Source organism: Nematolebias whitei, chromosome 19, assembly GCF_014905685.2.
Source record: "Nematolebias whitei isolate Nwh7 chromosome 19, NemWhi1, whole genome shotgun sequence".
NCBI lineage: Eukaryota > Metazoa > Chordata > Actinopteri > Cyprinodontiformes > Rivulidae > Nematolebias > Nematolebias whitei.
Window position 1 is genome coordinate 23,838,435 of NC_056516.1, and position 18,534 is coordinate 23,856,968.

The window sequence follows — 18,534 nt, forward strand, 5'->3', positions numbered from 1 at the left end:
CTTTGATTGTAAAAACCCCCATTCCCCCGGCTGAAAGAAAAGAAAGAGCAGAAATCACAGCAGTCATAGAAAACCTACAGCATGTTTCTTTTTTATATATAATCATACATGAGGCATCAGTATTCATTACAAAAATAGGATTAGAGTCGATTCGGAAGCAGTGAGGGTTGATTAGGTGGGTGAATTAATTATTGGAAATGACGGCCCACCCACTAACCCACGTGACAAACACGACCCCAAACATCTGGGATCCTTTCATGAGACGCACAGCAGTCCAGCTCAGTGAGGAGGCATCGGTGAAAACGTGTTAGGGCTCGACTAAAACTCAAAAACCGTAAGAAGAACAGAGAGTAACGAGGTAACGATGAGCGAAAGTTCAATCCAGAAAACATAAAACGAAGGGAAACGTGAAAATTATTTTTTTGAAATACAGGAATAAAGAAAAATTTTTAGATAAAAAAAAAAAAGTGCAAATAAGCTCAGAGATCTCGCTTCCTAAAGCTGCTGTTAGTGAGAGGAAGCAAAGCTGAAGAGGGGCTGATGGAGGCCGAGTGTTATTGCTGAGGCCGCATTTTATTTGGTGTTAACGTGTCAGAACAGGAACGAAGGGCTGAAGAGGAGAGTTATTGTTGAGGGTAGTACGGATGTTGTTGTTGCTGGGGGGGCTGCTGTGGGTAGCCAGGGTAGGGCTGTCCTGCTGGAGGGGCTCCTGGGTATCCTCCCTGTCCTGGGGTGGTCTGGTAGGGCATGTAGGGCACGTTGTACTGACCGTACGCATACGGGTTGTAGCCCATGGGCATCTGGTAGAACCTGGACGACACAATCAGAGAAAACTCTAATTCAACTAGAGAAACTTAATTTCCCGTGAAAATGCAGTGTGAATACTTATTGCTGAAGAACTTGCTGAAAAACAGCTGAAATTCACAAAAACATGCTGAAATGTAGCTGAAATGGGAGAAAAGGACTAAATTAGCAGAAGAAAACAAAAAGAAGACATATTTGCTGAATTAGGTTTAAAAAAGTAGAAATTATCACAAAAAAGGCTGAAATTAGTAAAAAAGTAGCTGAAAATGCAGAAAGAAAACACATTTCCAGATGGAAGTGGAAAGAGCTGAAATAAGGTAAAAAAATGTCGAATTAGCTGGAAAAGCTAAAATTAACATAAAACAGCTAAATAGTAGCTGAAAGAGCAGAAAAAGCTAAAAGGAACATAAGCTGAAATTAACACAAAAGTTAATTAGGCTGAAAGTAGCAGAAATTATCAAGTAAAACTTGAATTTATGTGAAAACAGCTAAAATTAGCTAAAGGTAGCTGAATAGGTAGAACAAGCTTAAAGTAGCAGAAGAAAGCAGAAAGAACACGTTTGCCCAGTTAAGCTGAAAGAAGCAGAAATTAGCACAAAAAGTGGAGATTATCTGAAAAAAGATTTAATTTAAAAAAACAGCTGAAAAGTAGCTAAAAAAGCAGAAAGAAGCTGAAAATACAAGAAGGAAGTGGAGAGAGCGCATTTTTGATGGATTAGGCTGAAAAGTTTAAATTACTGCAAAAAAAATGTGGAATTAGCTGAAAAAGCTTAAATTAGCATAAAAACAGCTAAATAGTAGCTGAAATAGTAGAAAAAGTTGGAACTTTCAGAAATGAGCTGAAAGGAGCATAACAAGCTGAAATTAGCAGAAAGAAGTTAGAAGAAGTACAAAAATGTTGTAGTTAGTTGAAATAATCTGAAAGGAGCACAAAACAGCTGAAATTAGCTGGAAAAAAGTTTGAATTTGCACAAAGTAGCTGAAGCAGAACAAAATGTGAAAGGAGCAGTAAATGGCTGTAAACAGATGTAAAGATTAGAAGGATGTAAAATGAGCTCAATTCATGTTCTATGAGAAAAAAAGTGGCAGAAAAGGCTAAATATATCACAAAGCTAAAGTTGCACCAATACCAAAAGTCATAGGAGGATTGTCCTGAAAGAGCTGAACGTTTTGATTTGTTGAAATAAATTGAAAACTGTGGGACGAGAACCATGCCAAAAAATGTACTGAAGAAAAATGGATCACAGTAGTGTAAATGTTTCATAAACATTCACACTATGATGCGTTTTATGTCACTCGTAGGTAAATCATCTTAAATTTAATGTTCGGATAATTCGGTTGTACAGACACTTTTATTCCAGATGATCTGTTTGCCACATTAAGGTGCCAGTGGTCAGAGCTGAAAGATAAGTCCAAGTGCAGAAAGAAGTGCAGGAGTTCAGGGAGTAGAGTGAGCAGTTCAGTAAATAATGACAATAAAACATGAAGCACAGCCAGTTAGATTTATAGACCAGCACCTGGAGTAATCCACATGGTGCCAGAACGCTACTTTATTTAATCCCTGTAGGTTTTACAACTCAAACTGCTCCATGGAGCAGCTGGTTAAGTGATGCTGCCTCACTGCATTCAAACTTTCTCTGGGTTTCTTTAGGTTCTCTGGTTTTCACATGCATGCTAGGGTAAGAAGAACAGTGCATCATGTGCCAGTGCTGGCTTCACAGAGAACTTCTGTCATTCATTTTGTGTTGCTTGTTTTATGTAACTGTGCAAATGGTGTTGGAAACTTTACTCCTTCACAGAAACAGAGTTCTATGTTTTGAGAAACTGCATGTTTGAAACGAGTGTTGCAGCTACGATTAAAGAGGCTGTAACTGTTGAGACTTGTTGGTGACACAAATCGAGGGAAAGCTGTAAGAAAAAGGTCATTTTTCATTGCAGCCTCACAGAGGGTGTGGGTCTTTGCAACTGGGTGACCATCAAGTTGGTTTTAACAGATAGTTTTTAAAAATCGTGGCCTATTTTTATGTGCACGGCTTGTAAAGCTGCATTCTTGGCCATGCACATTATTTTGTTGCCCACATCCCATCAATGTGATTTGAACCTACCTTTACAACCACCCCCACATTTAGGATTTAATCTGCTGGAGCACACTTTTTAAATAAAGATAGGCAGAACTTAACCAGTTTTTCAAAAATGGTTAATCGTCGGTCTGGTTTTAGACCAGAACATTAGCCTCGGATGTTTTCTGTCACAGAAGAGCAGCCCTGTGACATACTGCCTGTGAAGTGCACGTCAGACCAAATATTGGACATAAATGCCCTTTAAATGTAAGATCAAGAGTTAAACGATGTCAACCTACATTATTCAACAGAGATATGAGCTGTTGACTAAAAATGTATTCAACTAATGAGAGCAGCTGTTTAAGATGTGGCTCTTTCAGAAAATTACTGATGAATGATCTTACTGAATGTATTTTATAGATTTATAATCAGATTGTGTCAGAGTTACAGCACCCGAGGTGTTTGGATGACTGGAAGGAAAACTCACCCTGGATAGCCTTGGTAGGAGGGATAAGGTGGTCCTTGTGCCTGGGAGGTTGGTGCCACAGGTGGGGGGTTATTGTTGGGAGGACCGGTGGGTGCTGGGCTGGCGGGTGCGGCTGCCTGAGGAGTGAAGCTTGGGGGTGGTGGCCTGGAAGGAGGTTGGGGCTTCGGTTGGGGCTGCTGAGCTTGCTGAGGCTGCTGGGGCTAAAACAGAACAGACGTGTGAAAACACAAAGACAATGCGGTTTGTAAACCAGATTCAGTCTGCGGGCGCTTACAAAGACTGTTCTGGGAGCAGGGGTTGGACCTGGGGCCGAGACGGGGGCAGCAGGGGCGCTCTGATAGGCGGGAACGTTGAAGGCCGGAGCGCTGGGCTCCCGAGCGATGCTCTGCTGCAGCTCTCTGAAACAAGAATTTAAACTTCACAACCGGTGCCGTGCTGCAGAGTTTACTTCATTTTCACTTTTCCTCTCATCTACTGCACACGACCGGCATTCCTACATCTTAAATACGACGTTTAAAACGTTAGGAAACAAGTTGTGTTCAAATAAATACATCAGACACGCGAGAAGGCAGTTGGTTTTGTTCTGACTGTACGCACTTGAGGAGCTCGTCCCGCTCCGTCTTGCGAGCGAAAACGATGTCGCTGCATTTGTTCTGGAACTTGAGCAGGATTTCTGTCAAGTCGTTGTAAAACTGAGGAGAACAAGGACAAAAGGGCGAGATTTAAAAAATAAATAAAAAAAGCTAATCACCTGGCTTGCTAAACATGTAGTGAAAAAAGATAAATAAGGGGAACAGTTTCAGAGTTCCTGCTGATGGTGTGCAGATGTGCTGAGCGAGTACCTTGGTGCCTTCGCGCAGGTTGCTGCAGATCTCCACGTAGCTGTCGTGAGCTGAAGCCAGTTTCTTTAAGACCTCCTCCCGCTGGTTGGCATCACTGTTGGACTGTTTGAGGCTTGCGAACTCCTGGTGGGACGTCTACAAGGACAATTGGGTTTCAGAAAACACACAACCAGACATGTTTTATTTTTTGCATTCATGCAGAGTAAGTTGTAAACTCTTTCTGCACATGACACCATTTTTTTTCTGTTTCTTTTATCTGCACCTGCTTACATCATGTAGGTTTTATTTTCCCCCAGCAACAGAGACCACCATGACCTAAAAACAACAAGCGTTGGGTTTGTTGGTGTACCTGAACTTGTCCCAGCAGCTCTTCCTGCATGCTGAGGCTGGCCTGCACCTTCTGGTTGTAGCTGCCGTACAGCTGGTCGAGCTGGGACATGGACAGCTGCTCCTCGTTGATCGCTCCGTCCTGGGCGAGCGCCTTCAGGAACGTAGTGGACATGTCGAACGTCACGGCCTTGATTTCTCCCTCCAGGACCTCCCTCTCCTTCTTCACCTCATCCAGCTGGGCGAGGAGGGAGCGCAGCACGTTCACCACCTGAGGAGGAAGAGGAGGAGGAAGAAGAAGAAAGGATGCGTTCTCATCATCTTTTTTTTCCCCACTTAAGCACAGTTGGAGAGACATAAACTTCTGGCTTGTTCTTTCCCAGTTCTGCTTGCTTAGTTGTTTAAGATCCCCAGTGACTCACGATGCCAAGTCAGCAGACTGCAAGAAAAATGGGGCTACGCTAAAGGGGGGAGGAAAAAGAGCCATAAAGCACAAAACGTCCTCTGGGTCTGTTCTAGACACAAGAAACCAGAACAGTAAAAATGATTGTTTTGCATCGTGTGGACACACACACCTCGCTGCCCTGTAGTGTCTTTGTCGGGTTGGCGGAGGGGATGGCGGCGGTGAGCTCGCTCTCAGGTTTACACAGCAGTGCGATCATGTCACACTGTGTGTTGTAGCGGTCCCTCACCACCTGGTCAGCCCCCACCGCCTTGTCCAGGATGTTACGGAAGTTGGTGCCCTCTGAGTAGAAGAACAATGAAAAGGAGGAGCAGATAAGGTGATGGTGGTCGCAGATAGAAGACAGAAGACGTGAGTAAGACGTGCACCTGCACGAAGGGGCTTGTACAGATCTCCTGAGGGGGTTCTGTTCCAGCGCTGGTTGAACTTGGCTCGCAGCTCGTTGTCTGTTGTCTCCTCGTCGTCCAGCATCTTCAGAGACTAATCAACCAACACGAACAAGACAGATGAGCAGTCACAAACACTAACGGTAAACAAAAACCAAAAACTGTGTTTTAATCCAAGTTCAACGTAGAGCTGTTGTTCCCTTTTATTTTTTTCTAACTTATTTTGAGAAACTTGATGCTACAAATGCTTTGGACAGAAAATAAATTCATATATTTGTACTTAAACATTTAGCAAGAGCATCAAGAAGTACACAAAGATCATGTCAGTCACCGCTCCCATCTATAAACAGGCGCACATTTCATTTAACTTTATTTCACTTCAGAAAAGAAGCGGAGGACGATAAAGTCTAAACTCTTCAATCGACCCGAGCAGGAAGGACTGATTCAGAATAATTCAGCTTTGTGGGAAAGTTCCCAGGTCATGATCAGGAGCAGTGGAGACAACGGATTTGGGGCAAGCAATTATAAAATGAGCACTTTCAACTGTATGGCAGGCCATTTGTCTATTTATTTGAGATCACTGATGTCAAAAATCATTTTCCCACACCATCTCTCACTTGCTGAAAAGCTAGGTGAGAGTTCACGTTGGGAACTGTGTTGGTTTTTATTTTGCTTTAAGTTTGTGTCAAATAATTTGAACTAAACACTTTGTTTTATTTTTTTGTAATATTTTTAATCCAAGAAAGAGATACCTTTTTGGAGTTTATGAAACTTTACAACACACGGTCTGTGAGACCGTACTTCTTTTAACGCCATAATAAAGATATTAGTATGTAACAAACCATGATTTGGGGGGGGGAACTGTTCGTTACACCCCCAGTAAATAAATCTCAAATTTTATTTAAAACATACTAACAGTTTGTTTTTGGACAGCAAATTTGCACTTTTTACTATTAAAATTTGGCTTTATGCACATAAAAACTTTTTAAAAGAAAAAATAGGGCCTTTCTGTTCGGACTTTTTACAGTTTGACAAAAAACTTGGAAACAGATTGTATGTGTTTTTTTTGTTTATCCCTTTTGTCAGTTTAATTGTTTGTCAGCAAGCTGTTTAAAAAAATGGGTTGGCTGGAGTTAGTGGACTGAAAGATGTTGGCCCACAGATCTGTAGATTAGACTTCAGAGATGATCCTAATCTGGGATTTACGCCATGAGTGATGATTTGGAGCTGTTAAGCATTAATGTGCTTCACTGGTAAGCCTTGGCAGAAACACCAACAATCACAAAATCCAAAAATTAAATTAAGCAGCATTAATTTCATAAGCTGCTCTTTGAAGAAAAGCAAAGCCATATGACAAACATGCTGTCTGAGGCCCGCAGCTCTAAAAGTCCAGTCTTTACTTTTAGAAACAGATTTACAGCTACAATAAGTAGTGGCAACGCCCGGACCACTTCACTGACCTCATCCAGGATCTCTCTGTTGCGAGTTAATAGCTCAGGCAGGTCTTTGATTAGCTTCTCGATGCTCTGCAATCCTCCCTGCCCCACAATCGATTTGGCCTTCTCAGCAATGGATTGTGGGATAGAATCTCCAGACAGATCCTCCAGAGCAGCGGGCAGGTTCAGCGACGCCAACACCCTAACAGAGTTTCAGATTATCTGTCATTTATTACAGCTCCTCAAACATCAGCTGCTCTTAAAAACACTCGCTGTAAAGCCACATTTTGATTATAAACACAGCTTTAAATTATCTCCAGCCTTCAAACGTGTTGTGAATTAAACTCAACACCATCCTTCTATTGGATGAAATAATAGTCGAGCACTCATCGGAGCAAACGAGTGCTCTTGTCAACGTTTTAATGGTACCTGGTGCACTCTGATGTCATGAATTGTTAATGTCAAAAAGTCGCTCAGAGTGCGTGATGCAGGTGATTGCAGGGAAACTTGTACAGATGCTCTTCAACTAACCCGTTGCAGAGATTGGTGGCCTCCCTCATTGTTCCCACCAGTCTGTTCACCGTCTCGGCTTTTCTCTGGCTGTAAAAGCTCATGGACTGCTGCACTGCCATGGGCACCATCTTCTCAAACAAATCTGAAAAGATCAACGTGATCAGATTTACAGAGAATAACCTAAATGTGAAAGTTGTTTCGAGCATTTTTTTTTTACAAGAATGTGGTCAAATCTTTGTAGTGAAAGATATTTAAATGAGACTAGCAGTCGTCAGACAAGTGATTAAAATATGTTGCAGAAAATTGTGGCTGAAGATAACTCTCATCATGATTCTGATATTGGTTCTGTCAATCAGCAGGATAAAAATTAACAGGAAGTGGTCCAAGTTTCAGTCCAAAATCCTAATCTGTTGGTATTTTACATCACATGACTTGGGCACAAGAAAAAGCAGAAACTTTAGTTCTGTACAAAAAAATAATTCAAGTTGTTTCCCTTTGTCACTTATTCATACTTCTTTTGTAAAATTCCACTTGGCACTTATGACATTATTTGTCTGAACTCTAAATAATCTGCATTTTTAAGAGAAAACAAGTGAAAATTTCTCAATTCTTGCAATTTGTCAGTTTAAGAAGAGTGCATAATTTAGTTTTTTCATCAGTTTAATGTTATGAACTTAATCGTCATGTTTAAATGTAGAATCAATGATGGATGTCTCTATAGATGTACGTCCTACCTGTGAATTTCTGACTGAGTGGAGGTGTGATGGTGGAAGATTTGACCAGCGCTGCCTTTCCGATATGTTCCAGGTCTTTGACTTCAGGCACACGGTCGTGGTAGATAAAGTCATTGTCCTTCTTGGCTGCAGTGAGGGCTCGATTTATCTTATCAGTCAGGTCCTTTACGCTCACATACTCGTCGTAACGAGACGCAACTGTCTTCACCAGCTCAGCCGCGTGCTGCAGAGTTCAAACACTTATTAGATTGTACGAAGGTAATGGTGACCCATCATCCCCCTGTCAGTGTGAAACAATAAAAATAAAACATTTGAAATCTGTACCTGCAGACGAGCAATCTCCTCTCCGAAGCGCTTCTTCTGTTTGGCGAGGATGCTCTGGTGCAGCTCGGCGTTGGCCTGCATGATGCAATGCTTTGCTGCCAGGACCGGCAGCACTTCCTGAAAATAAAAATACTAACCAGGGAGAGGCAACCACAGAGCAACACACAAACACGTATGTGCAACGCACACGCATACAACAGCAAGGCAAATCAAAATCAGGGACACGCACATCAGTGAAGTCAAATCACAAAAGCCATTCAAAAACAGGCACGTGCAGCAAGGATTGTGCAAACACAACACAAGCGCACGCAGACAGACAACCAGCGTCGCCACCACCACAAGGGATGCAGGAAGAAAAGGAGACGAGAGAGAAAAAACACAAGAGCTCATGAGTGTTAAACCTTTCAGCAAAAGCTGCTACAGCTCAAAGAAACATCCCACACAGGTCAAAGGTTGGAATCAAGTGGCTTAGACAAAAAAAAAAAAAAGATCTTGAGAAATCTTGAAGAAACACTTATCAGAATCCCTTCAAGCTGTAAAAAGTGACAACTTAAGTGTCACAAAGACATAAAATAAGTAATAATTAAGGTTTTGTTATACGTTTCATAACTTGAAGTTTTCCATTTTTATACACCACATCCAGTATCTTGTTAACTTCCCACTAGGTAGTTAAATCCAACAATTCCCAGTAAGAACCCAGGGAGAACAGAATAGTCCCACAACCTGCATCACCTTTTCAACACAAAACCCAGACACACGACACTCAACACACCACAGAATCTAAAGTATGTTCTTGACGCGCTGAACGCACGACCGACTGGACTGGGCTGTCTGCTGGTTATCGTGTGAACTTTGTGTTTTAGCCACTTACTTTAGGAAGGGTGTCTTTGAACTGACACTGCTTAAAGGCCTCGCCGTAGAAATCTGCAGCCTGATTGGCCAGCTTTGCAATCACAGCATCTTTCATCTTGTCTATTGAGAAAAGACACTTTTAGACAATTGACCACAAAAACAGACATCAGTGCGCTCTCAAGCTGAGTTCCCTAAAACAACTCTTTACACGCTCATCTGTAGCTCTGATCACCAACATGAGGTCGTACTTTAAGGCATCTTGTGCAGCAGCTGTGAATCTGTTGATAGCTGAGACTTTTCTTCACAGAGATGTTTTAACACCACGCCACAGTGAGAAAACATGACTGTTAGCCTCACATTCTACAAAGTGTGAAAACTCATTTACAACAATAAAAATAACTACTAAGCAGATTAGAGGTCTATTTTTTTTTTAACAAGGGCTTATTTTATGATGTAACCTACAAAACACTTTTTTTTTTTGTAAAAGTTTGCCCACAACTTGGAACGGAGAACTGGGACAGAGGCTGTGCTCAGCCTGGATCAAAATGGCTCCTGTCACGCCTTGAAATTAATCTTAAGATAAAAAGAAACTGCACTGGTGTGTAATTACAGAAACTACTAATGTGAAGTGCAACAACTCTTTAAATTAGTGACACAGTTTGCCTCAGAGATTCAAACTTAGAACTGCATAGATGTGCATTTTTGGGCTAAAGCATGAACTTGTTGTACAGCAGTAGACACACAGCGATAATTCATTATGGGATGAAATGTTTTGGTACCTGACGTGGCTTTGAGGAAGAAGACCTCCTGAGCTTGGGCCAGCATGATGCTGCTCAGAGTGCTCACGGTCTCAGGACAGATGTCCATGGTGGGCTCTCTGTTCAGGGCAGAGAGCACCGTGTCCTTAATGTGACTGAAGGCCCCGCTGGCCAACTGGAAGAAGAGACACGACATCAAACATGAGTTTTGTTGTTCAAACATCCACTAAAAGTGGCGTGAAAACAGAAACCAGACCGTGTGTAAACGACATCGCTCTCTAAATAAAAGCTGTCTGTAAAATATCAACACATGAATAACAAATTAGGGCTATTAAGACACAGGGGGAGTTGTATCTGCAGAAAAGTCCAATCAGAGTATGGATCTGATTTGTAAAGGAACATGTGCTCTAAAGCTCAGTAAACCTTTAAGATTTGTCAGACTGTAACTACAGTGTGCAAAGTACATAAAAATAAATAAGATGATTTCTACAATGAAAACAAATCTTTATATTAATGGAGAGATAGTATAAAATTTTCATCCCGTTTTTTGCAATCACTTGCAAGATTTTCCTGCACATAGCATTCAATTTACGACAGTAAAAAAAAAAAATAGTACAGCACATCAAGGACTTTGTGAGGTGCAGACAATCAAACCACTTAAAAGTATTGAACACTCCAGCTTCAGATGTAAATAAACAATGTTATGAAGTAACTTAAGTTCAAGGCTACATGTGCTGATAGAAAGTGGAACACTTTTTAAACCTTGTATACTTCTGATAAACACCTCTAACACCACAGGCATGAAAGTACCTTTAGGTAAAATCTGTATATCTGAACATATAGACCCTTTCCAAAAAGTTAGAATATCTTGGAAAAGTTGTTTAACTTTCATAATTCCATTCAAAAAGTTTATCTTTAATAGATGATAGATTCAGGGGCCACAATTTAAACAATTTCAAGTATTTATTTGTTTATTTTTACATCATTTGGGCTTTCAGTTCACGAAACCCACGAAAACAGGATTAAAAAAAAAAAATTAGAATACTGTGAAGACATCAGCCCACACGACTCAGTTTTTGCAGAAAAAATAAAGAAATTAGGATCACAACAAATCAATCAAAATATGGTAATTTCAAAACAATATGTCAATCTTCAACTTGGTTGGGAATCCCTTTGCCTTAATCACTGCCTCGATGCAACGTGGCGTTGAAGCAATCAGCCTGTGGCATTGACTGGGAGTTATGGAAGCCCAGATCTCCTTGATGCTGTCAGCTCTTCTTTGTTGATGACCTGGTGCCTCATTTTCCTCTTGACAACACTCCATAGATTCTCAATGGATTTAGGTCCGGCGAGTCGGCTGGCCAGTCAAGCACTGTGGCATGGGCATCAAACCAGGTTTTGGTGCTTCCAGCGGCATGGGCAGGGGCCAGGTCCTGCTGGAAGATGAAATCTGCATCCATACAGATCCTCAGCAGAAGGAATCATGAAGTCCTCTAAAACATTCTGGTCGACTGTTGTGGTGACCTTGGATTTAAGAAAGCAGCGTTTACCAACACCTGCACCAGACATTGCACCCCACATCATGACTGACTGTGGATATTTCACACTGGACCTCAAGCAGTATGGGTTCTGTTCTTCACTCTTCTTCCTACAAACCCTTGGACCTTGATTTCTGAATGAAAGGCACACTTTAGCTTCATTGGAAAAGAGAACCTTGGACCACTGGCCAACGGCCTAGCTCTTCTTCTCCTTGGCCCAGTTGAGACATTTCCTACGTTGACTCAGGTTCAGAAGTAACTTGACCTGAGGAACCCAGCAGTTGTAGCCCATCTCCCAGATGTGTCTGAATGTGGTGGTTTTTGAAGCTGTGACTCCCGCCTCATTTCACTCTTTCTGGATCTCTGCCAGATTCTGGAATCTTCTCAGTTTCATAATCCACTGAAGCCCACGGTCATTTCTTTTGCTGGTGCATCTTCTCCTGCCACATTTTGCCCTTCCACTAGACTTTCCATTGATATGCTTGGACACAGCACTCTGTGAACAGCCAGCCTCCTTAGCTATGAACTTTTGTGGCTTACCCATCCTATGGAGGGTATCAATGATGGCCTTCTGGCCAGTTAGCAGTCTTCCTCATATTGAACAGAACTGAGACAATTGAACCAAACTGAAGCAATTTAATAACACTTGGGGAAACCTGTGAAGGTGCTTTGAGTTTAGTATCAATCAACCTTTATTTAGACAGGTAAATCCCATTGAGCCTCGAGGACTCATTTACAAGAGAGACCTGATTTCAACAAAGAAAGATGACAACAATGGACAACAGTAACAACAATAAACAGTTATAAAAAAGCATACTACAGTTTTTTTTTTTTTTTTTTTTTTTGTTTTTTTTTAACAAATAGGATGGCTAAAAGGAAAAGGTAACAAAACAATAAAAACAGCTAGATTCCAAGACAAATGTAGAAAACTAACAACAGGAACATGTCAGCATTGGACCCTGCCAGGTGTCCAACAGATTTGTAAATTAGTAAATGATTGTAATTAGTAAATGATTAGTGTCACACTCAGTTTTAAAACTTTTATGTCCTGCAACATTTGGGCTGATTTCTCCACAGTATTCAAATTTTTTGAAATCCTGTTTTTGCTGGTTTCATGTGCTGGAAGCCCAAATTATGTAAAAATAAACAAATACTTGAAATCGTTTAAATTGTGGGCCCTGAATCTATCATCTATTAAAGATTCACTTTTTGAATGGAATTATGGAAGTTAAACAACTTTTACAAGATATTCAAATTTTTTGGAAAGGGTCTGTATTTCAATCTCCAGAAAATCGTCAGGAAGACAAAGAAAGAAAGGAATATTTGTTGTTTAGAAATGATGTAAATGTTCCATGTCTTGAGTTTTTAAAAACGGTAGCTTGTTAGTGGTACTACACACACCTGATAGTATTTGGCAGCAGCCTTGAGGCATTCATCGTTATCAATGTTCTGCTCCGCGGCAATCTGACTGGCCAGAGCTGCACAGTTGAACAACACGCACGTTTTCTCGTAGCCTAAACTGGCCAAAGCTGCAACACAAACACAAATAAATGATAAACACCATTTCACTGTCAAAGTAAAGGAGGAATATCCTGGCATTTAGTCTATAGTGCGTGTCCAGTCAACATTTCTGTTTCTCAACTTGACGTTCTTCTCTAAAGTTCATTAAAAAAATTGCCACTGTCGTATCAGTCACGTTCCAGGTGCTGAACAGATATCTGTATCACATGAAGAACCCGAACTTGTGTCTAATATCAGTTTAATTCTTTATGACACCTTGTCAAGCCTGTTTGAGTACACAGAGGGATATAGAGACATGTTGCATGTTAGAAAGCTTTTGTTTCTCACTGGGTGCGTGTTCATGTCGTTGGACAAAAGCCAAAAATAGAAACACGTACACACAATAAAAAACATGGCTAAATGTACATGAAGGGAAAAGACTAAACAGTCTTTTTACTATAGCAGCATCTTGTTCTCCCTCTGCAGCCAACTGCATACACGGTTTACAGCACAGCACACTGCAGACACACACAAACATGCTTAATAAGAAACGTCACTCACAGAGTTTGACTGAGCCTCCGAACAGAGATCCTTTATCAAAGGCATCCTTCCATGTGAAGGTTAGGCAGAGCTGCAGAAACAAAACCATGTTCTGTTGCTCAAGTCATTTAATTAAGCTTTAATTCACTTCCATACGTGTTGTGTGTAGGATCCATTACCTGGTTTTCAGAGAAGGGAAACTTGGGCTCAATTGCACACAACTGATCATAGTATCTGTAAGAAAAAAGTGAAATAAAACCATGTTTTGGATAATGCATAAACCCAGATCATGTCATCTAATGATCGAAGAACTTGAAATGAAGAAAAATGTCACCTTTAAATAAAAAGGAAACTACCTGCTACAGACTGATATTTGGTCTGTGGTTTGAGGAAACTGCTTCGTCAGGCATTTGACAGTGACTCAGGAAAAAAATACCAAGGTGATCAAACGCACTGAAGCGCGTGTGCACCAACAACACCGAGTCAGTAGCTTCTCAGCTCTTTGTCAGATCAGTACATGGGTCTGTGATGAATGTCAACACTCTAGTTTTGGATATGACAGCATACAGTCACAAAAATACTTGTGAATCCCATATTTTTGGTAAATCAATCCTGCATTTCTTGAAAAGCACACAAACACAAAAAAAAAAAAAAAAAAAAAAAAAAAAGGTATTTCTATTCATATTACAGGTAGTTTTTAGTAAATATGAGCTGAAAAAAGTGCACAAGGGAAAGCTGAGATGAGGTGTGTCTCGGGGAAAAACAACGTCCCATGCAAACACCGGTCACCATGGTGAAACTTCAGCTGTGTTTCTGGCTGCCTGTGAAAGGCCCGTCGCTCTGACTACCTGGCATAGAGTTAACAGAGAGCCAAGGAGCAGTCATGGTAGCAGTCATTAATAATGGTCCATTCATTGCAAACGTGAGCCTCAACCACAGTGCCAATCAGGCATTTGCAACAACCTCAAAGCGTTTACAGATAAAACTCTTTGGTAAAATGTAATAAGGACAAAAATAATACATGTTAGACTTCAAGAACATCAGTTTTAGGAAGTTTAAAATCAAGAGACAGTCAGAAATGCCGTGGAGCCCTTAAAGAAAACCCCTGATCATCTTTACTCCTAACTGGTCCTAAATAAAAGAAATAACTAAATGTGCCACAGCCAGCACATGTCAGGAATCACAAGACTGAACCGAAACATGACTCATTGATCAGTAATGCTTTGTCATTCCCGTCACTCTCAAATGTTATCAACACTGTACACAATAACCTTCGTTTGAAAGGAATCCTACTGCTGGAACAGCGGTGCTGAAGCTGAAAGATTCACCACAACGAAGAAAACGTAAGAGCAGCCCATTTAAAGCAAAGTATCGGTAGTTAGATCAGAAAGTACAAAGTCTGCATGCACGTCTAACAGAAATGTCGGTTAATAATAAGTGAGAGATACCTTAGATGTGAAAGTGGTGGATGAGGATTTTGTTGCCTTTCGACTGGACCAAATTAATTATTAGTATGACAAAAAGCATAAAGATAAAACAGCTGGAGGCACCTATTCAGCTGAGGAAACAGGAACTTTGTTAGACACAGATGAATCCTATTGTTTTTTTTTAATAGTTCCTTTATGCAAAGCCACTGACACAGACTGACAGGAATACTGAAGGGACTTTCACAGATTCACAGCTGAACTGTGTTAAAGAGTTTACTGTTATCAGCTTAAACTGACAAAAGCATAGCTCAAGGCAGGACTATTAGCTAAATATCAGTTTGAGAAAGCTGTATAATGTAGGAATTAAGAAGAATTCTTGTTTTGAACTTTTTTTGGGGGGGGGGGGGGGGGGGATATCAGCATCTGATTCGATAGCTGGGTTAAAGGGCTATTCCACATTTTGTTTGGCATCTGAACTACTTTAAACTCTTAACTAAAACCTACAATCCGCACTCTTGTCAAACTTGGGCCAAGCTGTCCTTCACTCAGTATAGAATCTTTAAAAGAGCTTGTTGTTTGTGGAACCTTTATTCAGTCTGTGAAACATAAAGGGTCGTTTTATGATTTGTTTGGCCTCTTTGACCACTTGAACTAAAGCTCGAGTTCTTACAACGAGCCCAGGTTAAATAAAAAACCGTGACTAAACTGACGTGAATAGTTTAACCTCGTAAGAGCTTGACGGCTTAAACTAATCAATGAGTCGTTTTTTGTTACCATCTTTAGCTTCAACTTTAGCTCTTTAGCAAGCTAACAGGCTGTGGGTGCGGCGCGCTAAGCTAATTCAACACCACAGATAAAAAAGGTTCCTGCGAGTTTTACTTTGTTGAAGCTGATTCAGGTGCTTTAAAGTACGTTTTATACCTGAGTAAGATCTCAAGGGAGCTTTCGTGTTTGTCGAGCGGCCTTCCCAGCGCGTTCTTGCGGAGCTTGTTCAACTCCTCCACGGCGCGGAGGTACTCGGTTTGCTCCTCTCCGGCTGGATAAGAGGCTGTGACAAACTTCGACAGCGGCTTCACCAGCTCCACTTCAGACGATTTCTTCAACGGGACTGAAATAAACGTTGCCATGTCGGCCCGTAAATGTGATATCTACAAGTCAGGAAAACAATAAAACAGGCAAAGATATCTTGGAGCAACGAACACAAACAACAGCGACACGACCCCACTTCCTGATTCTGACAAGCAACGTCGATGACGTCATGGGTAACGGAAGCCCCACTGCGCAGACTCAGTCCAACTGACGAAGTGTCTCAGAAATCAACACAAAAAGAAAAACAATAACAATACTATTTTTTTATTTATTTTGCTTATACTTTTTTGAATTAAACATTACAAGTCAGCTGGTAGGTTATTGTCTTCATATTCCTCCTCGTTGTTTAAAATTATTGATTAAAAATCATAATGGTTCAAAATTATTATTTGTTTTGAAACTGATCTTCAATTGTCACATTTTTTGAGTTATTGGTTTTGAGTAACAATCAGTTAATTATGGTTCACCTAAGTTTGACTGCAATCATATAAGCAAGCTGACTTTTTTAAAGTTGCAGCTAAAAACATGAAATAGATAAGTTTATGTTACAGTAAAATATGTCTATTATTTCCAAACCTACATCTACTTATTCGTTCTGATTAAATAAACATTTACATATGAAATTCTGGTTTTTGAAATCTCATTTACTTCTCTCAATTAAAAATGTTCCTCATCTGTGTTAAGTCTAAAGTTACTGAATTTTCCAATAATTTCTTGAGAAAAACTAAATGTTTTGAGAATGATTAATGTGTATTTTTTGTAATAAAAATAAACATAAGTAAACATTTATTAAACTTTACTTGTTCAAAAACTGTTAAAAGTACTTTTTTTTTGGACAAATTCTGAAGCCTTTAGGGAAAAAAATGTTTTGTTCACAAATAACATTTTTCATCCATCGCAGCTCATCCTCTGATGTAAATGTATTATTTTTGTGACTTTAAATCCAGAACCTCATGAATGGGAGTCTTTATTTTTAGAGACAAAAGTAGTTTTATCTTTTCACATCATTATAGTTCATGTTCTTGTATACCAATAGATTTGCGTCTTAGTTGATGCAAGTTTTTTTCTTTAAACCCAACTTCCTTTCCTTTTTGTATCTTTGTATATGTTGCACTGATTTGTAATTCAATATTGTTTTTTGTCCCAACCTGTATTTGCTTAGTTTTGATTTTCTAAAACAAATTGCCAGTTAAAATATCAGTTTTTTATTTTTACCCACTTCCATCAGCAACACATTAGTTCCTCTTTTCCCAGTCTGAACAAGATTGTATCATAAATGAAGCAATGCCAAAACAGGCAGCTCTTCATTATGAAGGATTACTTTTTATTACTGGTAATTAGTAATTTAATACATGAATGGATAACTCCAGTCTTGAGGAGTTTAAGCAACTGCAACTATTGTATATCGTCTTCAGACTACAGGAGTGTCAAGACCTAAAAATAAGTTTTTTTTTGTTGGGAATTTTTTTTTTTTCAAACAGAACAGATTTTTCTGGACTGCTGATTATTGATTGATTATTTGTCATATACAGGTCAACACAGGGTCTTTCAGGTGAAACTAAATGCAGGTCCGGCTTGCAGTGGTTCTTGCTCTATAAGAACAATGAGTCAGGACACCAGAGAAAGTTCTGAAGTCATTTATTCCCAGCACGTGGTTGTGTACATCTCCAGCATATGATCCTGTGCACACGAGAAGCATAATTGACATTAACAGTGGTCACCTCTCTGACGGGCAGACGCCCGGTTCAGGGCTTCAGCAGAACTGTGCTCACCAGACTGCTTTTTGTTACTAATGAAGGAGCTGATGAAGTTTTCTTCCTGTAAACATGTCGCACAGCTACAGTCCTGGCTCTGGTGAGTGACGAGACACAAACAGCTGCTTTTTTCATGTCGTTCTCATCTGATAAGCGGATTGGGTAGGATGGTAGGACTACAGACTACACATCAAAGTAGAGGGGGGGGGGGGGGGGGGGGGGGGGGGGGGGGGGGTCTCAGTGCAGGTTTGGTCTCCATCATGAAGGAGAAGGGGGAGGGGTACACTCATTGACAAATTATCTGCCAGATTTTCACATGCTCTTTACTAAACAGCAAGCTAAACAACTTTTTCATAACAACAGGAAAAGCTCCCGACATAATATAAGCTTTGCAAAAAAAAAAAAAAAAAAAAAAAAAGATACGCACAATCTGCAACATTGAACTGTAAACTGTAACCTCCTTTAAAAAAAAAAAAAAGCCAAAACTGATCAACCAAACCAGAGCAGAGACCTGGGAGCTGCGACATTTCCTGCCACTTTTCAAACAGCTCTTGAAACACAACGATCCGTGTTCAGCTACATGATAAGATTAGAAGATGGAGGCCATGATTTTTAAGATTACTCAAACCAGGCAACATCGCAGATGAACGTCTATTAGCCTGATGCATGATGGGATGTTTGCAGAAAAGCGGGATCCGGA

General features: G+C 40.3%; 1 protein-coding gene across 2 annotated transcripts; it reads right to left on the reverse strand.

The window, feature by feature from the left end:
* Nucleotides 1-436: 436 nt before the first annotated feature.
* Nucleotides 437-16,208, reverse strand: LOC119425796 (programmed cell death 6 interacting protein). Of its 2 annotated transcripts, none has more exons than XM_037693344.1 (18): nt 15,913-16,208; nt 13,744-13,798; nt 13,586-13,655; nt 12,926-13,053; nt 10,008-10,161; nt 9,248-9,348; nt 8,377-8,493; nt 8,053-8,275; nt 7,337-7,460; nt 6,830-7,007; nt 5,352-5,463; nt 5,096-5,265; nt 4,543-4,791; nt 4,194-4,328; nt 3,949-4,043; nt 3,626-3,749; nt 3,352-3,551; nt 437-810 (listed from the first exon to the last, which is right to left on the reverse strand). In XM_037693344.1, exons 1-18 carry the CDS (start codon nt 16,116-16,118, stop codon nt 624-626), a joined length of 2,628 nt encoding a protein of 875 aa, XP_037549272.1. In that variant the 5' UTR covers nt 16,119-16,208; the 3' UTR covers nt 437-623. The 2 variants fall into 2 exon arrangements, with proteins under 2 accessions (XP_037549272.1, XP_037549271.1); XM_037693343.1 differs by having other exon boundaries at nt 8,377-8,508.
* Nucleotides 16,209-18,534: the final 2,326 nt, after the last annotated feature.